Source organism: Fusarium redolens (assembly GCF_020744475.1).
Source record: "Fusarium redolens strain MPI-CAGE-AT-0023 chromosome Unknown BKA55scaffold_31, whole genome shotgun sequence".
Classification (NCBI taxonomy): Eukaryota; Fungi; Ascomycota; class Sordariomycetes; order Hypocreales; family Nectriaceae; genus Fusarium; species Fusarium redolens.
This window is the reverse complement of record NW_025763694.1, coordinates 347,994-365,352: the sequence shown is the minus strand read 5'-3', so window position 1 is coordinate 365,352 and position 17,359 is coordinate 347,994. Positions and strand designations below refer to the sequence as shown.

At 48.5% G+C, this 17,359-nt stretch overlaps 9 protein-coding genes across 9 annotated transcripts; 6 read left to right on the top strand and 3 right to left on the bottom strand.

Moving 5' to 3' along the window:
• Positions 1–840: 840 nt before the first annotated feature.
• On the bottom strand, positions 841–1,829 carry BKA55DRAFT_698023 (uncharacterized protein; the record flags this gene model as incomplete). Its single annotated transcript, XM_046200474.1, has 2 exons — positions 841–1,062; positions 1,590–1,829. 2 exons carry the CDS (start codon positions 1,827–1,829, stop codon positions 841–843), a joined length of 462 nt encoding a protein of 153 aa, XP_046041665.1.
• Positions 1,830–2,639: 810 nt separating this feature from the next.
• Positions 2,640–3,692, bottom strand: BKA55DRAFT_257837 (uncharacterized protein). The gene is made up of 2 exons (XM_046185409.1): positions 3,445–3,692; positions 2,640–3,394 (listed from the first exon to the last, which is right to left on the bottom strand). Exon 2 carries the CDS (start codon positions 3,363–3,365, stop codon positions 2,982–2,984), a length of 384 nt encoding a protein of 127 aa, XP_046041664.1. The 5' UTR covers positions 3,366–3,394; positions 3,445–3,692; the 3' UTR covers positions 2,640–2,981.
• Positions 3,693–3,761: 69 nt separating this feature from the next.
• Positions 3,762–5,869, bottom strand: BKA55DRAFT_599953 (uncharacterized protein; the record flags this gene model as incomplete). The annotated part of the gene is made up of 8 exons (XM_046196458.1): positions 3,762–3,910; positions 3,954–4,158; positions 4,200–4,553; positions 4,595–4,968; positions 5,043–5,082; positions 5,162–5,332; positions 5,374–5,813; positions 5,857–5,869. 8 exons carry the CDS (start codon positions 5,867–5,869, stop codon positions 3,762–3,764), a joined length of 1,746 nt encoding a protein of 581 aa, XP_046041663.1.
• A 260-nt stretch (positions 5,870–6,129) lies between these two features.
• BKA55DRAFT_698020 (acyl-CoA N-acyltransferase) lies at positions 6,130–6,818 on the top strand (the record flags this gene model as incomplete). The annotated part of the gene is made up of 2 exons (XM_046200473.1): positions 6,130–6,415; positions 6,457–6,818. 2 exons carry the CDS (start codon positions 6,130–6,132, stop codon positions 6,816–6,818), a joined length of 648 nt encoding a protein of 215 aa, XP_046041662.1.
• Positions 6,819–7,683: 865 nt separating this feature from the next.
• On the top strand, positions 7,684–9,573 carry BKA55DRAFT_698019 (amidase signature domain-containing protein; the record flags this gene model as incomplete). The annotated part of the gene is made up of 9 exons (XM_046200472.1): positions 7,684–7,983; positions 8,028–8,174; positions 8,223–8,239; positions 8,284–8,386; positions 8,429–8,800; positions 8,843–8,972; positions 9,016–9,135; positions 9,177–9,368; positions 9,410–9,573. 9 exons carry the CDS (start codon positions 7,684–7,686, stop codon positions 9,571–9,573), a joined length of 1,545 nt encoding a protein of 514 aa, XP_046041661.1.
• A 312-nt stretch (positions 9,574–9,885) lies between these two features.
• Positions 9,886–12,290, top strand: BKA55DRAFT_719910 (uncharacterized protein; the record flags this gene model as incomplete). Its single annotated transcript, XM_046200981.1, has 5 exons — positions 9,886–10,278; positions 10,719–10,815; positions 10,859–10,934; positions 11,236–11,339; positions 11,634–12,290. The coding sequence occupies 5 exons, from the start codon at positions 9,886–9,888 to the stop codon at positions 11,981–11,983; spliced, it is 1,020 nt and encodes a 339-aa protein (XP_046041660.1). The 3' UTR covers positions 11,984–12,290.
• A 1,002-nt stretch (positions 12,291–13,292) lies between these two features.
• BKA55DRAFT_698017 (uncharacterized protein) lies at positions 13,293–13,563 on the top strand (the record flags this gene model as incomplete). Its single annotated transcript, XM_046200471.1, has 2 exons — positions 13,293–13,346; positions 13,390–13,563. The coding sequence occupies 2 exons, from the start codon at positions 13,293–13,295 to the stop codon at positions 13,561–13,563; spliced, it is 228 nt and encodes a 75-aa protein (XP_046041659.1).
• Positions 13,564–14,532: 969 nt separating this feature from the next.
• Positions 14,533–15,468, top strand: BKA55DRAFT_546723 (uncharacterized protein; the record flags this gene model as incomplete). Its single annotated transcript, XM_046190951.1, has 1 exon — positions 14,533–15,468. One exon carries the CDS (start codon positions 14,533–14,535, stop codon positions 15,466–15,468), a length of 936 nt encoding a protein of 311 aa, XP_046041658.1.
• A 414-nt stretch (positions 15,469–15,882) lies between these two features.
• On the top strand, positions 15,883–17,338 carry BKA55DRAFT_585768 (uncharacterized protein). Its single transcript, XM_046194496.1, has 5 exons — positions 15,883–16,148; positions 16,200–16,793; positions 16,841–16,909; positions 16,965–17,058; positions 17,109–17,338. Exons 1-5 carry the CDS (start codon positions 16,059–16,061, stop codon positions 17,213–17,215), a joined length of 954 nt encoding a protein of 317 aa, XP_046041657.1. The 5' UTR covers positions 15,883–16,058; the 3' UTR covers positions 17,216–17,338.
• The last annotated feature ends 21 nt before the right edge of the window (positions 17,339–17,359 follow it).

Here is a 17,359-nt window from a genome sequence, read left to right as displayed (position 1 = left end):
TTGACAAGGGATCGGCAGAGACATTCGGTGGTTCTGAGGTGGTTCCTCGCGCAAGGATGAATGAATCATAGCGAATAATTGTCTCCTGTTTGAAGTACAGGGCTTTGTTAGTCAGAGGTCGAACAGGGAGAAGGATTACATTCCATGGTAGCATGATCTCCAACTGGAGATGCTGGGGTCATCAAATTGCGGGGGCTGATGGTGACGAGATATTCCATGTAGTGAGGGCATCACCGACAGGTGTCAGAAATGGGGTTGGAGGTGATGAAAGGATAAGCAGGGCTCAGTTGGAGGAGAACAATGAGAGAAATGAGATACCAGATGAGACAACCGACTAACCTGCCTCGACTTCCAAAGAGCGTTCCATCATCCATGATAAATATTGTTCACAATTTGTGCAAATCGGTAGAGGTGGGAGGGTGTTGTCTTTGGAAGAGACCGGCGCACCACGGCTGCGTTCAGCAACGATGCTTCGAGATGAGAGTGAACCTGAGAACCTGTCGAGTCCACAGTGCAGGGACTCCTCTATGTGCTTTGTCAGTGTCGTAACTGGCCACGAGCGCAGAGATCGGCGCATTCTTGAACGCTACCCGGGATTGATAGCGCACCTTCCAAATGCTGAGCCAAGTGCCACGCGTGACACGTGCGACCCATGTTGACGGTTATGCTTATTCTTGAAGAGCCAATGGCGGAGAATATAATGGCCAAATCAGGAATGTGTACATCGTGACTGTTGGGTGCATGGCAAGAACGACCTAGCAGCAGCGCTGGCTTGCGCTGGTTGACTGTCCAGAGCTTGTTCCCTAAATCCCATAATGACCATCCCCATCAGGTCGAGTTTTAGGATCCATGGACGACCTGGCGAGCCTCTGGCGTGCTGTAGGGGAGTTGTCCAGGTGCTCCTGAGGCCGCTGGGTTTGGGAGAGTCAAGGGCATGCGGGAGCCATCGGCGACATCTCGCAGCTCAAGAGGAGATCGCTTGAGATTGCCGCACCGGAACGGGAGCGCAAGACACAAAATCGCGGTTCGAGGTCTTGCTGCGAAACGGTGACTTCCGGTGTGCTTGCAATTGTTCAGGCCACCTGGCATCCGGGATGACAGTGTGCGCCAGAAATTGCGACATTTGTTCAGCGAAAAAGTGGTAGGCGAGCTTATCGATGGATGAGGTAGTGCTCATGAAATCGTCGGTGGAATGCTCGAGATCTGCATCAAGAACATTGAAGGACAGATGAGTAACGCGGTGAATGAGTGAGGCTGAGCGATCGAGTGGTGGAGGAGATGCATGGATCGGAAGAGAGTGAATGATAGAAACGAATGGGCTAAGTAGATCTTGTACTGAATTAGAGTTTCTTCCCACGTGAAGGTGAGAGGACGGGTTTCACTCGCGGGGTAGGATGCAGCTATAACAAGTCAGCAATACTTGCTTCTCAAACTCTTGCTAGGTCCAGTGTGACTTCTCGAAGACTCATCGATAATTTGACCGAGACTCCTTCAACAACTTGTCAAATTTCAAAGTGTCATCTTTGGTGGATTTCTTCAAAGTTGAGGTCTGCTTTGATTGGGTCACAGATTGCTTATCGCGGAGTGACCGGCAACTCCTGGCGGTACAAAGAAGGCTTCGATCGGAGTGCTCGCGTGGGAGAGTGGACGTGTGTTTGACTGAGGTTGATATTGTCGGTGGCAGTCGAGTAAATCATGTTCTTAGTGGCCGTGGCCCATTGTCCGAAATCGGCCGGGTTCGTGATTTGAGCTTCTTGAGATCTTCGGAGCTTGCGTTCTTCGGGGTATGCTTTAATGGTGAAGCCGAGGTCGGAGTTTCCGCGAGTCATGGTTCGGGGGTATGATTCGGGGGAATGTTGAAGGTAGGCTTCAAAGGGATCGGAGTATGGGACGCTTCGGGGAGGCTTCGTGATGTAGGCTTGGGGCAAGGTTCGGATAAGCAGTCTTTGAGATCGATCTTGAAAGGAGGGCTCGGATGCGGCTTGGGCTTGGGCTTAGGGTTCAGCTCCGTGGCAAGCTCCGGCGCTTGCACTTGGGTTTCAACTGTGTCAATATGTTCATTCAGGGGATATTGGAGGGTCTGGATGATTGATTTTGGGGGCACCATAGACCTATGCGTTTGTTGACAATTTGGCCAAGTCTTCTGAATTATAGCAGAAATGCCGACTCCTTTGCAAGCTCTTGCACAGAGATGTCGCATCCGAGCGGCCGTTTGCGTTCGATGCTGAAGTCAACCGATTGACAAGTGAGGAGGGACAGTGAGCTTGGGCGCGAATAAAACCGATTTTAGGTGACAAAAAAACACCGAAATGTTTGGCCAATGAAAAGAGCGTTATTCGCCAGAGCAATCACTTGAAAGCACGTCAACACGACAATGATTTGCCGTGGTGTCCACTTGTGTAACCCCAACTGCCAGCCGTTACTGGCGCTTGACAGCGGGTGATGTATCCGAGTGAAATGAGAACGAAGATTAGCGAAGTTGTCACATTGCAAGACTCTGCTGGCCTCAGAACCCGAGAGGTAGTCGAAGGAAGTCCCAGACAATCGCCGCGACGGAGAGAAATCGCCTGGTAACTTGATCAGTCAAGCCTTGAAAGGAGCTCACAGACGCAACTTTGAAGCTACCCTGCCCTCCCTATCAGGGGTTACACGAGTGGGAACCACGGCAAATCATTGTCATGTCAAAAGTTCCTTGCTTGGGACGTGGATGAAAGGCACTGGAAAGACATTGTATTATCATCTCTTGCTTTCTTTATCTACTTCATTCCGCTTGAACCCGTTGAATTCCTGTAAACTTAAACACATCAGTTGCTGTTGCTCAAATTGAAGAGAAGCTTACCGCTTGGTATCTTGTTGTCCCAGCAAGCTTGACGGATGGATGGGCGACTTGCTCCCAAGGTGTCGTCGTACTACTCTGGTCCGAACTTCCAAGTGACAGAGGCAACCCGATTGCGTCGCCTGCTCGTTGTCTCGTTCCACGCTCAGAACCTTGCCAACAGGGTGTGGAGGCGCTTCTCGAGATCATTTCTTTCCTCCCGAACTCGATTGCCCTCGAGTCGGATTTGGCAGTTTTCGGCGCGCAAGTCTTCGAGCGCCTTCTTCAGGTCTTTGTTTGCCTTGATCAGACCTTCTTTTGACTTCTTCAAGTCAATGTGTGACTTTTCCCTCTTTATACATATTTGTCTTAGGTTCTCGTGTCGTGATTTCCAGAATTTGGCCGTCTTTTCGGCCATAACAAGCTGCCCTCGGATATCTCGGAGTTTGGACGGCAAGGACTCGAGCTTCTTCTCACACTCTTCGATGACGTCGCGGGGTAGTTGAGCAGGGACGTCGGACTGCTCTCCAGAGTTAGGCTGCGTAGACATGACGGATGGGATCGTAGATGGCTATGTATCTGCAAGACCGATGTCAGCATCTGGATGAAGGGCTTATGGGGTTGTTTACTGTTTGTCTGCAGGTTGTGGATTAAAGGTGGCCGAGAGAGGAAGAGAATGATTGAGGAGTAGCCGAAGAAAACAGTCCAACGCGTCTCCATTTCGGTCTGATTCACAGCTTACCTAATGTGGCACTCGTGTAACCCTACTGACTGCCAGCCGTTATCGGCCGGTGCCAACAGCAGATGGCGCATCGAACCGAATGATGTAATTGAAGAGAAAATCTCGTCGTGTTCCAAGGTGGTGGATTCCAGTGAGAGACAACCCAGTAAGTAATAGTGTCTCCGTGTTGTTTCCCAAGATACCGCTTCAAGCTCACGCAAACTCTCAGTGAAAAATGTAGTCCTCCTCCTTGAGTTCATCAATCTCCCTATCATTCTGCTCATCCACCTTGCAATCCCCCAGCAACAATTGATGACACCAGTACATATCCTTCTCATAAATCGACCCTGTCTTTAAGCCCGTCAAATTCTCGCCTACAAAGTATTAGCCATGTCCTCGAACCATCAGCCAACTCACCTTCGCGGTCAATCTGCTTCTGAGTTTTATCCAAATACTCAGCCTGCTGCTGCGTCATGATCCCAATAGGCGCCTTTGGACCTTTCCAATCAAGAGCAAGTGGTTTATGACTTCCACCAGCATAGTGAAAGAATGCCAGTAGCGTTTTGCACGAGTGAATGAATGATTCGCTGACGGAGGAGTTTCCCCTTGTCCCGAATCGGCTCTGCAAAGTCAGCGTGATTACCAGAGTCGCAGACTACTTACCTCCATTCCATACCAGTCGATGATGTACAAAACCTGTGCAAACTGGCGCTCCATGTTGCTGAGAAGTACAAAGGTTGTGAGATAAATCTCGTACCAATTCTCGCGCTTCTTCTCCATGATCTTTGCTTGCAGACCTTCGAGGATCCGTTGGCGCAGTGGAGTCATGATGTTTTTGATGACAAGATGGTCCATTTGCGTGTCCATGATCGGAGGAATCGGTATTGTACCTGTGCGGGGACATTCGAGATCCTGAACTGGAATCTGACCGAGTGTATGTTCGCCGCATATCATCCACGGCAGTTCGGTGAGACGACTTCCAGCCCAGAGTCGTAGACTGTCTTTGACAAGGGAGCTCTGCAATTGTTAGAAGGATCACCTCGGTCAAAGACACATACCTTGTGAGTTTCCGAGAATCGAATCGCTTCTTGAAGCGTCCAAATCATCAAAGGACTCTTCCCTTTGAGAAGCCGCTGAATATACACCAGATACGACTTCTGATTGTACTCGTCAATGACCCTCTGATGACTATCCATGTCTGCGATGTAGTAGTGCGGCAGCTCAAGCATTCGCTGGTTTCCTGCAGAGTCTCTCCAAGGGTATGAAGTCTTGTCACCAGGTAAAGGCTGGAACTTTGACACAGTGACTTCCACTTCAGAGCCAAATCCTTGGGTCAACTTGATTGTATGTCGATCGAGGTCGATGTTCAAATTTGAGTTCATGAGATCCTTGATAGAAAGCCAATCGTAGAGTTTGTTGTCGCGTGTAGAACCTAAAGGTCAGCTTGATCAATAACTGGTAGAGGGACTTACCCAGTCGGTGCAACGGAAGCTCGTGAAGATTGACTCTGATGCATGGACGTTTCAGAATCGTCAGTCTTGAGCATCTGGCACATGGCTCGTATGGATTCTCTGGCATTTCACACTACCCTGTTAGTTGAATCATTTGATGGTCCGGGGACTTACTCGAACTTTCATCCCGCGACACTTTTCACAAACACCCCTCTTTCTTGCCATTGCAGTAGCCTTTCGAGCTTCTTCGGTGAATGGACCTCTAACCCTAGTATTGAGTCCAGAAACAGTGAATACACCCTGAAGGTTACCGCCCTGGTCAAGTTTGTATTCCGTTCTGGGGGCCTGGATTGTTAGTCTGAACAGCACTGACTCATGCCACTTACAAGATCTGTAGTCAAAACATCTGATCGGTCTGGTCGCGGTTTGCGTTTCCGACTCTGATTCACTGTCCTCGGGGGACTCTGAGAATGCGCACTTGACCCAGGAGTCAGAATCGAGTTGGTGCTCGGCGTGAATCGTATCTCATCTTCTGTAGAGACACTCTGTTGCTGCAGAGTCAAGTCTGGAAAGACGTGGTCCATCGGAAGATCATGAGGTTCGAAAGTTTGAGTGTAACTCCGAGGGTAGTTGGTATAAGTCGGGAGAGTCAACAGTGACGGATCCAATGTCAACTCTTCGGCAGAAACGGGCACCGAAACACCTTCCACAGCTTCCACTGCAATGTTGACACCATCCTTCGGCTCTTCGCGTAAAAGCTCCGACAGCCATGCGTCATCATCAAACAAATCCTCCTCCAGATTCCCAATCACTTCAAACCAGTCCACTATCATCGTTAGTAAAGTCAAACACGAACAAAAGGACCTTACCGTTCTCAATCATTGTGCTTAATTCAGTAATCGGTACAAAAGATCCACGAAATAAAGTTGTGGGGTAGGAGGCTAAATATTCAGGGCCTCTACCGATTTCCATATCAGGCATGGATCCCGAGCTGACGTGACTTGTCAAACGATGCTTCTACCGACTACCATAAAAGGCAAAGATCTGCAGTCTTGCCTACCGATTACTCTTTTGAGAGGGTAAGAAGAGGACAACCACCATTAAAGACGAATCAACCAGCCACAGTGGGAATTACAACAACCATGGAGAGAACAATCGACGACGAACTTTGTATGCGACAAGCTACGATTGATGACTTGGACGGCATTACAAAACTTGCTATTGAAGCATTCCCTGATGATCCAGAACGAGATTACCGATTCCCATATCGACATGAATACCCTGAAGATCAGTGGAAGTGGACCAGACTCGAATATGAGGGGTTTTTGAAACAGCCTGAAAGCTATGACATTCTTGTCATGGAGGCTGGGCAAAAGATTGTCGCCCTGGGGATCTGGGATGTTTCTGGTCTCACTGGTGTCAAACCAGGTATGTCAGCCTCAATTCTCACATCCTAGCTAACAACCCAGTCAAACCTGGTGTTTTGGGCGACAACGAACGTCGTGATGCGAACCTCCCTCACGTGCGATATTTCGCGTCGCGCGTAGAAGAAGTTTATGACATGCATTTCAGTCAATACGGTAGCAAGCAACTGCATCTCGTTAATCTCGCGACACATCGAGATTATCGCAGAAGAGGCTGCGGAGCTGCTCTCTGTAGATATGGAATGGAAAAGGCAGAGCGCGAGGGATTTGTTGCTACAGTATTTGGGAGTCCAATGGGGATTAAACTGTATACGTCTGTTGGGTTTAAAGTCATTGGTGCTGAACCTATGATTATGCCTGGTGATGAAGAGGGATTAACTACGACCGCATTAGTTTGGGGTAATTAGTAAAACATGAGGCTCGTCGGGCGTCAAGACTCTGGTGATGTGCATATGTGAAACAGGGCGATCGCTTACCCTTGTCATCCTTCAGCTGCCTGATGTCTTCCCTTTTGGGAAATCGGTGACAATGCTCAGTAGACAGATAATCTCAGTTGATGCATGGGTCAGCCTGGCGAAGTGTCATGAGAAAACCAAGATGAGATGAGGGCCAAACATATTATTGAGTGAAATGTAAGGCTATGTTACTGGATTGGGAAATCGGCAGACTTTGATGAGCCTTTTTGTTAAAGTTATTAAAGTTGGGTCTGTTCAGGTGAGATTGAGATGATGCACATTGACGTTTTATCTGTTCGTAAACCTATGTACAAGATTACAACTACGTGAGTATGAGAGTCGCCGTGAGATCAAGAACATACTGACCATTTAGAGCATCATGACATCAACAGAAGCACAAGCTGGTTCATTCAGCTCATTTAAAGACGGCACAGAGCCTTGTTCAGTCGAGTCATTCTGCTTAAATCGATATCTGTCAGATTTTGGTGACAGACCAGTCCAAGAGCGATTACTGGAGAGCTCATTAAATGGCCCCCAAAGCATTCTGATTGAAGACTTGGAAGAATTTATGAGTCTCCAATGTCCCCCAGACTTTGAGACTTTAAAGGCAAAAGGTCCATTTGAACAATAAATCCTTGATCAATTTCGCTGTCCATCACTCCGGGTTACACTGACAATCACGTGGAATCGGTTAATTGCATCAGGCTGCACTGCACCCTTATAAAACGCTTCTCCTCATCACCAAATGCGAGGCATGGCTCTACGTCGGCTACATTTCATCGCCTTCATTTCGCTCTTTGCGTTTTCACTCTACATCATGTTTACCTGGGCGAATCTCCGTCAAATGGCGCCCTTTTTCTCGCAGAGTCGCACTCTGCCTGATCTCCTCACCGTTGACGCCAAGACTCTCGCATCCGGATTGACGAATGGGCATTTCACGAGTGTTGACTTGGTGGAGAAGAGTCTTGAGATGATTCAGAAGCATGACAAGTACCTTCATGCGATGTTGAGCATGGTTTCGAGGGATCAATTACGACAAAGAGCGGAGGTGCTTGATAAAGAGCGAAAGGAGGGCAAGATTCGGGGGCGTTTGCATGGGATCCCGATTGTGATCAAGGTATGATGATCATTGTTGGTGTAACGCAGGACTGACACGATCAGGACAACATCGCGACGGTTCCTGAGCTGGGAATGGAAACGACTTGTGGATCTTGGGCTCTGCATGGCATGACGCCGACCTCGAATGCCGATCTCGTTGACAAGCTGATCCAAGCCGGACTCATCATCATCGGCAAAGCGAATCTGAGTGTGAGTCCTCCAGTCTGAGATTGACCATGCTAACTGACTACTCACCAGGAATGGGCATACTACCGGTACGTCTGAAGACATCGAATGGAGCCCGACTCACTCTTCATAGAAGCAACGCCCTGCCAAGTGGTTGGTCCGGCAAAGGTGGTCAATGTCAATCCGCCTACGTTCGCGGTGGTATCGATCCTGAGGACAGCAACAACGGTCACAGCGTGAGTAATCTTCACTCACCGCATCCCAGACTAACAATTCAGAACCCCTCCGGCTCATCAACGGGTTCAGCAGTCGCAGTGTCCGCAGGTTACGCTCCCCTCTCCATCGGCACCGAAACAGACGGATCCCTTGTATCTCCAGCATCCCGAGCAGCTTTGTACACGATCAAACCGTCAATCGGGCGAGTTTCCCAGTCTGGAATCATTCCAATCAGTCATACGATGGACTCTGCTGGACCCATGGCCAAAACACCACACGATCTCGCCGCTTTACTCGATGTGATCTCAGGGACTGAGGAGTTTGCGACTCTGGGAGGATCTTGGGATGATTTGTCAATTGCGACTGTTGATTTCAAGAAATGGTGGCCAGGGGAGGATTATCTTAAACCTGTTGAGAGTGCGACAAAGCAGATGGTGAGTTATCGCTGGATTCATGACTATCTGGCTGACCTTTAGCACGCCGAGATTCAAGCTGCGTACGACAAGATGGAGGGACTTGCCAAGAAGTATGTTGGGGACGTTCCTCTTTCACTCCCTTCCGAGTCTTTCATGCTCGACGGGAAGGACAGTGAGGGAGTCATCATGAGTAAGTCAGTCTCCACCAATTTCATTGGGTACTGACGAAGAAGTGGCCGATTTCAAGCACGATCTGAACAAATATCTCGAGTCGGCGGAAAACTCCAAGATCCATTCTCTCAAAGATCTTATTCAGTTCAACAAGGCGCATGGCGATCTCGAAATGCCTCCTGGTATGTGCTCATCTCTACAGATGATCCCGCTAACCTTTCAGGCTACGATGACCAGGGACTCTTGATCGACGCCGAAGAATTGGATCTGTCGTCCGAAGACTACGAAAAGAACCTGTCTCACCTGCGAAAGGTTACGCGCGACAATGGACTAGATTACATCTTCAAGGAATACGGTGTTGATGTGATTGTCGGATCAAGCGACACAGCTATCAAGGCATTTGCAAGTGGAAGCGGTAGGTTTGTCCAGAATTCATGAACAACACTGACAATTTAGGATACCCCGTTGGAAATGTTCCACTCGGATACCTGGACTTCAACGGAAGACCTTTTGGACTCGCCGTTCTCGCAGCAAAGAACCAAGAAGCCAAGATATTGAAGTTCATGAACGCATGGGAGGGTACTTTCGGTCCGAGAAAAGCTCCGCCGATGCTTCAGTGATGTCGGGGCGAAGAGGCGAGTGGGATGCAGAAGACAGTGCGTGAATCGCGAGTGGCTTTCGGGCCTCATTTTATGGTGGTGTTCTGGGCATGGCTCTCATTAGACAGAGATGCGTGAATAAAATGATATGAGACCACCAACAGACAGGGATGTAGTGGATGGTTCAAGCAGGCTGGCTGCTTACGTGCATGTGCGGGGTGAGACGGGTAAGGCTCTTGACTTGGCTGTGTGAAGGGTTGTCTTGACGATAAATTCATCAGCGTTTTGTTCGACTTGCAGTGTAAATGAGAGTGTAATTGAGATCAAGCTACAATGCCTCAGATGGCCTCCAACTCACACGCCGACACTGAGCCTGAGAAACAGGACTCACTCTCCCTGCCAACCAAATCAGCGACACTCCAATTCTTCGACGCCTCAGATCCAAAATGGGCAACTGAAAAGCCATTCTACTCCAATATTCCCTTCACACAGACAAAAATCGCCAATACAAACGTGATCAACACAAGTGCACGAGTTCAAATCTCTGATATCAGAGGCCATGAATCCGACTTTACACTCGACAAGAATGGGTTCCAGTTAGTAAAATGGAAGCATCAATTCTCTGATCTTGGACCATCATTTCAAGAAGAAGGGTATCCTGCCGTGGTCAAATTTATGAAAGATGTTCTTGGGAGCCATGTCAAAGTTTGTGTGTTTGATCATATTGTATGTCTTCACGGCTTGTTCTGGACAGGGCTAATGTGACTAGGTACGTCAGAGTCAACCGCGAGGCTCTGCACCTGAAGATGAAAAAGGGTACATAGGTAGACCAAGCAAAGTAGCTCACAATGGTACGGATCCCATCCCATTTCAGATGGTTCATTGACGATCAGACCAAACCTACGAAGGAACAATCGCCAAGATCAAACACGACTTTGGCTCCCAAGCTTCGTCAATTCTTTCCCAACGCTTCAGAATAATAAAGTAAGTCTACCTCCCAAAACAAACCGCTCTAACAGCCCAGTGTCTGGAAACCCCTCAAACCAGTCCGTCAATATCCCCTCACACTCTGCGATTACCGCACATGTGATGAAAAAAACGGTCATCGCAGCGATTTAGTTTACCCCCACGTTGTGAGTGAGAATCTCCTTTTCTCTTACTCACAGGGTCAGAAATGGTATTATGTCAGTGACCAATCTGATGAGGAGGTTTGGTTGATCAAAACGATGGATTCTTTGGCGAGGAGTGAGGATGTTGCTATGTGTAAGTGCCGAGCCTCGTTTGAGATATGTACTGATGGTTATAGATACGCCGCATACTTCGTTCTTTGATGAAGACCCTGCTGTTGCGGAGGAGATACGGGAGAGTATTGAGCTTAGGGCGTATGTGATCGGATAGGCAGCACTCGTAGACTCACCAAGTCTGGCAGTCCATGGAGCATTGGCTTGAAATAATTATGAATACCTATCTGTATCAATGACCGGTCTCTCGGTCGATTGTCGCCCATGTGAAAGCTGCACCTCTCAGATGGGAATGCCGCGATCTCCGCATTATGTGATTGCTTATTTACATCTGAAACGTAGATAACCGTCCCTCAGACATCTCGGGACCGAAGTCTTCAAGTCACAAATCAGGCTGTGATCTTGTCTAGTTGATTGGCAGATTTTAACTGATCATCCTCAGAGCCTCATCTGAAGCGGGGTTGGGCTTTATCATTGGTCTAAAAGGATCTCATGATCAATTCCATGCAGAGACTACTGCACAGTCAAATGCAGGATTATCTCGGCGTGGGACGTCAATCTGGTTGGACGACATCAGCACCATCACAGTGTAATGGGCGGGCTCACTGCGAAGTAACCAATCAGTTACTGATAAGATTTCCTAGAGTCTGTGATATCTTGTTCAGATTTGATTGGATACTCAGATCTTGAGGCTCTGCTTGAATGATAAAAGACTGGGCTGGTCGACATTTGAATCGAATTGTTCACTCAGCTCCCAACACTCAATCGCAAATACAATAACTACAATTCAACGAGTAATAACTCATCGAGCTCTCAAGACCTCTTACTAACAATTCATAGACACTACAATGGAACCCGAGAGAAGTCGTTCAAGGTCTCGCGGCCGCTCTACCGACGCAGACAAGAAACGGTATGAGGATACTCCCATGACGCGGGAAAGCTCTTGGGACTCTCATGTCGTCTGTCCCCAGCCAACCAAGGTCCAACCTTGGAAGCAGGCTCTCCAAGTTGAGAAGGACTCTGGAGCCAATCCCCTTCTGAACTGGGAGCCCAATGCTATGGACTTTGGTGAGAAGCCTTGGCTCAAGATTGATTGGTCCAAGATTGAAGGTACTGGACCTGGGGGAGTTCGTAGCAAGTCTCCTGATCAGATGTGTGGTTATTCTGTTGGCAACCTCAAGCTTGTTTGAGATTGGGTGATTCAGATGTTATGGAAATGAGTTCAGGGCGCCAGAATGTGCTGGATATGAGTTAGTAAATTGCACTTATCTATTGAATCAGTATTCCGTTTGTCGGTGAATGTCCACGTTTCATTGCTTCGCCCGTACGTTAAAAGTCTAGCATTCAATCTAATCTTCTATTACTCCTATTCCGTTTTTCTTGTCTTTTTAGGCCAGAGTTTGCATTGTCTTTCTAGCAAGTGTACCCAGTTCTGCCATTGGGTACTCCAATTCTTATGTATTAAATATGATACTACTATAACGATTTGTCTTTGTTCCATTCATTGATATAATTGACATCTTTCAGTCAAGGATGTGGATTCAACTAAATAACTCACGTTAGTGACGCGTCAAAGCGCAAGTCCCAGGTTGATCCTTTGAACGCCAGGATGAGCAAGCGCCCAATTCTTACCATCCTTAGTTATTCGTGCAGAGTGATGGGCCACTCATATTGCCTCATCAGTGATTGTCAGCTGCAGTGTGTCTCAGCCGTACGCGCCTCTACTAAGAAGCGACAGCCTATTGCCAAAGCAGGGCCTGGTGAAAAAGATCATCCCCAGGCCAATCTTCCTCAACCCTTTGACTGAAGAGCCTGATGTTCCTCATACAAGTCAAATTCCGTTGTTCGATTCAGGGACACAGGTTGCTCCTCCGTTAGATCCTGAAGCATATGCGACGCCGGATCAAGTCTTGATCGTTGTTGAGAACGTTACAACGGACGAAGGGGGAAGAGCCTTGCAAGGCTTGTATCCAACTGCAGTCGCGAGCGGCGAGACTCCAAGGTATTCGGGGTAGAGACTCGCCTATCATTAAGTGGACATCGTTCCAGCTCAAAAGATGTTGTCCGAAAGGTATGCCGTCCTTACAGCGACGTCGTTGTATCTAACGTTGCAGTGTGCGGTCAAGCGTCTACATGAATCCACAAGTGCTGAGCAATTCTGGACCGAGAATGAGTCCTTTAACGTCTCAAAAGCTTCAATCACCCTCATCTGATAGAGACCCTCTCTGTCTTCAGATCCGAGTTGGGTGCGACACAATACTTTAATTTCGTGTTCCCACTGGCTCTTTCGAACTTAAACGTCTCTTCCGCGATTCTTATGTACCACTTTCCCTTCGAAACTGAAGTCTTGAATCCCTTTGGGGTCAGTTCCCTGGACTTTCAAGTGCGGTTGCGTACCTTCACGACTCAGTTCATATGGCTCATCGCGACATCAAACCATCCAACATCTGATCTATGAAGAGCCCTTCGGCAAAGGCCTTTCTCCGAAGCTTACAGACTATGGGTTATCTGTCGACCTGTCCAGAGCCAGAACCTGGGAGCAAGGTGGCAGAGGTTTGTCTCTTTTCATTTGGTGTTTTATGACTAACATCCATAGAACATCTTCCCGAATATAAGCTACAATGATGGAGTAACGGTGATTCGGTTCATTCCAGCGGATCGTTTGGCACGCTCACGCTTCGATGCGTTACGACTCAAAATTGAGATGGACTGGGCTCCACTCAATCAACCACTACCCAAGCCTGATGCCGGTGACTACATGGCAATTTGAAAGGTAAGTGTTGCATGGTCTGTTAGAAATTGTGTTACAAATAACCCTCCCAGTGGCATGAGGTCGACTTGTCTCTAGGTCTTTCTCAGTATGAGTTTGATCGCTATAAACCAACATGCTTCCACCTGCGCAGACTCATCACATCGTTATCTGACCACGAGGCGAAGGACGGCTTACCCTCTTTTGCATCTTTTCTGATAATTCCGAGGCGGGTGGTCAAAACTTACAATATGACACAGATTTAATGTAGTCAATGCCGCACCAAGCCACCAACTCAGGGTGCGGTCGGTGCGGTCGGTGCGGCCGCGATTCACCTCAGCCGCAACCTGCGTTGTAACCTGAACAATATTGACAATTGAAGGCCCTCAATGTGCCCTATAATAACAGGGTGGCGACTAAGATTGGCTCTTCTGGGAATTAACCAACCCTGCTCTAACAAACTGATCAGAGAATCAGGCAGAAAACGAATATCATCGCCACATTCTGGTCCAAATTTTGACTATACTCAATCCATTTTGTCTGTGCATATCTAACACTGAGGGGCATGAACACCGCTAAACCATTCCAGGACATTCACAGTCTCGGCACTTGGTCCACCACGCAATGCGGATATTGCGGCCGCTGTCGTACCATACCCATCACGGTCCAGTGTCACAGCATAGAGGACGTTGCTGCGCTGCGACTTTAGTGCGGACTTTGGCGGAGTATTGGCGGGCTTGCGTTCAATCAACACCGTAAAAGCCGTGCTCGTCGCAATGAAATGCCTGGAAACAAAGCTGGAGTACTTAAGCATCGACAATGCCGACCATAAATTATCTCAAATGCAGCATTCTTAAGTTTTATCATTCGTGAAAATATTGCATCTCAAGTACTTTAACAAATCATTCAGTTTATCAATTCACCGTCATCATCTTTTCTATACTAGCTTTGGATATTTCGTCAATCACGCGTCACGCCACGCCCCTTACAATGGGTTCCGCAGGAAGCAAGAGCGTCAAGTTCAACCCCGACACCGACATCCCTTCGTTGAAGGACAAGGTCATTCTGGTGACCGGCGGAAACAGCGGTCTTGGAAAGGAGTCAGTTCTTCAGTTTGCCAAACATGATCCCAAGGAGATCTGGCTTGGAGCCCGCTCCGAATCAAAGGCCAAGGAAGCCATCAACGATATCAGGGCGCAGGTTCCCAATGCGCCCATCAAGTTCGTCAAGATAGATCTCGCTTCCTTTGCGTCAATTCGCGAAGCAGCCAAGGTCTTTACGCAGCAATCTGATCGTCTTGATATCCTCTTGCTCAACGGAGGCATCATGTCCGTGCCTCCTGGAACAACCGACGACGGGTACGAGATACAGTTCGGCACCAATCACATGGGACACGCACTCCTGACCAAGCTCCTCCTTCCAACCCTCCTCCGGACTGCTGACAAGGGCGCCGATGTGCGTGTTACCGTCCTTGCTTCATCTGCCCACCAGTATGCACCTCCCGAGGGCATAAAGTTCGACACTCTCAAGTCCCAGGCTCTGGAGATGGGCACCATTACACGCTATGGACAGAGCAAGCTCGCCAATGCTCTGTACGCCAAGGAACTCGCCAGGCGCTATCCCCAACTCACGACTGCCTCGCTTCAGCCCGGTTTGGTGACCACCAACTTGGCCAATACCATGAGCAACAACAGCTGGATTATGCGCCTAGCGTGGAAAGTAACAACCATGTTCATCGGTGTAGACGTTCCTACAGGCACCCTGAACCAGCTGTGGGCCTCGACGTCCAAGAATGTCGTCTCGGGCACGTACTATGAGCCTATTGGTCGAACAGGGCTGGGTAAGCCGCATACGAATGACAGTGCGCTTGCTGCTAAATTGTGGGACTGGACGGAGAAGGAACTTGAGGGAGAGAAGCTCCCTTGAGGGTACTGGTAATGCGATGTCCATAGTTTTGTCAGACTAAAGTTTGAACTGTAATATGCTCTTAATCATTGCGCTAATAAACACATTCCGAAGAGTCCCACATGCCTATAAACTCCAGAGGTGCAAAAAACCGTTAAACGTTGTTAAAAAGTTGTTAATGGCTAATGGTAGCTGCCAAAGGCAGCCTATGCTTGTTGTCTCCTAATGTGAAGGCACTTCTGTTTCTTTCTGAAAAAAGGTAGAAAGGCCGTTTTAGCAAAAGATAAAGCTTTTAAGCCTTGCGTCATGCATGCTCTGGGTTAAGCTCAGGGAACCCATGTGCGGCCGCATCCCCGCTGGCACTAGCCGTAATCAGTGGATCGTGATCGACGGCCCCAGTGCCGCGTCCAAGGCTCGAGACTTAAACCTTGAACTCAGTCTTGAAGTGGTTAGACCACTAGACCGAGAACGTCACTTCAGCTCGGGAATCACATGGCCCGCAATGAATGCAAATGTATTTGAACCAGCTGTCCACCAGCTCTGACAAACATGTCCCCAGCATCTCGACCCTGACACTGTAAACATCGCCATCTGTTATATCTGCCGCCGAAATGAGTTTGAACTTTGGAATGCGCTGTAGCACAGTGGTACCCAACAAGCCACCCCTCACAGAGAAGAATCTACCCGATCAGAAGGGCAAAGTACAGTCGCCCCATGTCATTCCCTCAGCAAACACTGATTCCAATAAACAGGTCTTCCTCGTCACCGGCGCGTCAGGTGGTCTAGGCAAGCTCCTTGTTGATATATTGTATCAACATAACGGCAAGGTTTACCTCGCTGCACGCTCTCAATCAAAGACCGATGAAGTGATCCAGGAGATCAGATCAGCGCATCCGTCCTCGACTGGTGAACTTCACTTTCTTCATATCGAGCTTGATGACTTGGCAACAATTAAACAGGCGGCCGATCGCTTTTTGGAAAAGGAAAGTCGCCTAGATGTCCTGTGGAATAACGCAGGCGTCATGATCCCACCTGAAGGCTCCAAGACAAAGCAGGGCTACGAACTCCAGTATGGTGTAAACAACATTGCACATTTCTTGCTTACGCTTTTTCTTCGTCCTGCGCTTGAAACTGCCGCAGCATCAGCGCCCAAGAACTCTGTGCGCGTCATATGGGTCGCTTCCAGCGCCGCTGACGCCGCACCGAATCCAGCAGTAGATCTGACGAATATGGACTACCACCGCGAGGAGGGCGCGTGGATGAAGTACTCACGCAGCAAAGCCGCCAGCGTGATCCACTCGGCGGAGTTTGCGCGAAGAACAAAGGGTACCGGCATCATCAGTCTTGTAAGTATGACCTTATCGCTGACCAAATTCTTCTGACCGTGCTACAGGCCCTTAACCCTGGTAATTTCGTTACCAACCTTCAACAGAACATGTCCAAGATGGAACTCGCCATGTTTGTACGTCCCAACTATCTCGCATAACCCGTCGATATCTGCTGACTTGTACGCTTAGAAACTCATCTCATCGGATCCCATCAATGGAGCCTATACTGAGCTCTTTGCTGGTCTGAGTGATACCATCACCGAAGAAAACAACGGCGGATGGGGTAAGAACCGCTAGCCTTTCACCAGAGACAACGTCAACTGACTGAAATAGTATCTCCCTTTGGCAAGGTCGAGAAGATTCGAAAGGATTTTGTTGAACCAGAGCTCGGGAGCAAGTTTTGGGATTGGACGATGGCACAGGTGAAGCCGTACATGTAGTTGCATCAACCTCCTGCAACATCGTTACAGCGACGGGTGATATAGTGTGCTACCGTCTCCTGTATACATTTTCATGCTATCCAGTTTAGTTCGAATATAGCACGTAATTGAATCTATCTGAGATGAGTTCTCTCGTAACCCTCC

Excerpts from the sequence above, each read along its gene's own strand:
- BKA55DRAFT_585768 (XM_046194496.1), top strand. The coding sequence starts at position 16,059 with ATGAGTTTGAACTTTGGAATGCGCTGTAGCACAGTGGTACCCAACAAG. Across the intron at positions 16,910-16,964 it reads AGATGGAACTCGCCATGTTT|AAACTCATCTCATCGGATCC; the intron begins GTACGTCCCAAC and ends TTGTACGCTTAG. Across the intron at positions 17,059-17,108 it reads AGAAAACAACGGCGGATGGG|TATCTCCCTTTGGCAAGGTC; the intron begins GTAAGAACCGCT and ends TGACTGAAATAG.
- BKA55DRAFT_257837 (XM_046185409.1), bottom strand. The coding sequence starts at position 3,365 with ATGTCTACGCAGCCTAACTCTGGAGAGCAGTCCGACGTCCCTGCTCAA.